The sequence below is a fragment of the mitochondrial genome of Colletotrichum jinshuiense (genome assembly GCF_051148585.1).
Source record: "Colletotrichum jinshuiense mitochondrion, complete sequence".
NCBI classification, from domain to species: Eukaryota; Fungi; Ascomycota; class Sordariomycetes; order Glomerellales; family Glomerellaceae; genus Colletotrichum; species Colletotrichum jinshuiense.
Window position 1 is genome coordinate 6,895 of NC_088548.1, and position 2,187 is coordinate 9,081.

Consider the following 2,187-nt stretch of genomic DNA (forward strand, 5'->3'; position numbering starts at 1 on the left):
ACCTCATGCTTTTGTAAGTCTTCCTTTACAAAGTGCTATAGTGTAATTAACTTTTTAACTATGAAAACTATTACTGTTTTCAATCAATTCATAAAAAAGCTATATTCAAAATTATTTAAGTTATCGCAGAGGCTTTGCCTCTGACTATAAAAATAGTTTGAGTTTAAGCCTATAAAAGTCTCATTAGCTCAATGGTAGAGCAGAATACTTCTAATATTCTGATTTTAGTTCGAATCTGAAATGAGATAATTCAGGCTTAAGTACTGAATTTAATTAATTTTATACAATAAATTAATTATGTAATAACACCTAGTCGTAGGTAGATTCTTTTTACTGGTTTTTTATTTCTATGATACTTTAATAGAATTCATTCTGAGTATGCAAGTATGCTTCATAGTCACGTCTTAATTTTATTTTTAAGTATTGATAAAACAAAAATCTTTAGCTTTATAAATAAATGTATTATACTTCAACTCTTTTATCTGTATTAGAAGTAGTTTTATTAATGTTACCTGCTTTATTAGCAGTTGCTTTTGTTACAGTTGCCGAAAGAAAAACTATGGCAAGTATGCAAAGAAGATTAGGACCTAATTCCGTAGGATATTATGGACTATTACAAGCTTTTGCGGATGCTTTAAAATTAATTTTAAAAGAATATGTAGCTCCTACACAAGCTAATACTATTTTATTCTTCTTAGGTCCTGTAGTTACTTTAGCTTTCGCTTTATTAGGTTACGGAGTAGTACCTTATGGTCCAGGTTTAACTTTAAATGACATGGAATTAGGTATATTATATATGTTAGCTGTTTCATCTTTAGGTACTTATGGTATTTTATTAGCAGGATGAAGTGCTAATAGTAAATATGCTTTTTTAGGTTCTCTTAGAAGTACAGCTCAATTAATTAGTTATGAATTAGTTTTAAGTTCTGCTATACTTTTAATTATCATGATTACTAGTAGTCTTAATTTAAATATTAATATACAAGCTCAAAAAGCAGTATGACTTATATTACCTATATTCCCTATTTTCTTAATTTTCTTTATAGGTTCTGTAGCAGAAACGAATAGAGCTCCGTTTGATTTAGCTGAAGCTGAATCTGAATTAGTTAGTGGATTTATGACAGAACACGCTGCGGTTGTATTTGTATTCTTTTTCTTAGCTGAATATGGTAGTATCTTATTAATGTGTATATTGACAAGTATACTATTTTTAGGAGGTTATTTATTAGGATTTAATCTATTATACTGATTTAACTTATTAAATAATTTATGAGCCTATATATTTGATATAGAATGAGTAGTATCTGCAGAATATAATAATATAAAAAATTTTGTAAGTGCTTTTGCTGAAAGTGGTTTATTCTATAGTATTATTTTAGGTGTTAAAAGTTCTCTTTTAGTTTTCATTTTTATATGAGTTAGAGCTTCATTCCCTAGAATACGTTTTGATCAATTAATGTCATTCTGTTGAACAGTATTACTACCTTTATTATTTGCTTTCATTGTACTATTACCTTGTACTTTATACGCTTTTGATATTTTTGTTTTAAATATCACTATTTAATTTAATTTAATTAAATTATTAACAATTTAAATCAATATGTTTTCCCTTGATTTATTGTTAATTATTACTTATAGACTAAAATAACATTATAATCCATCATTCTTTCCTAGTATGATATATGTTTAGAACTTATTAAAATTACTACCAAGAGTAATGTTATTATCACTTTTACTTATTATTCCAATTATAGGTATATTTATTATATCTAGTTTTACTTCTTATGAAGGCCCTAATTCTAATGTAGAAAATGTTACATTCTACAAACAAATAGCACTAGTAACTTCTAGTGTGAATATGATTTTATCTTTTATCGTTTATATATTTTTCAATTCAAGTACAAATCAATTCCAATTTGTACAAGAACACTATAATGTTCAATTATTTGATATTTACTTAGGAGTAGATGGTATTTCTATCTATTTTGTATTATTAACAACTATAATAATGCCTATTGCTTTATTATCAAATTGAAACTCTATAAAAGAAAATGTAAAATTTTATTTAAATACTATATTATTATTAGAAACATTATTATTAGGATGTTTCTTAGTTGCAGATATATTATTATTCTATATCTTTTTTGAAAGTATTTTACCTCCTTTATTCTTATTAATAGGTTTATT

At 25.2% G+C, this 2,187-nt stretch overlaps 1 protein-coding gene across 1 annotated transcript; it reads left to right on the top strand. All coding sequences in view use genetic code 4, as the record gives it.

Annotated features, from left to right (window-relative positions):
• Nucleotides 1-497: 497 nt before the first annotated feature.
• AAIO29_mgp1 (hypothetical protein) lies at nt 498-703 on the top strand (the record flags this gene model as incomplete). The annotated part of the gene is made up of 1 exon: nt 498-703. A coding segment is annotated over one exon (206 nt), but the record flags the coding sequence as incomplete, so codon positions are not given.
• Between the last annotated feature and the right edge of the window lie 1,484 nt (nt 704-2,187).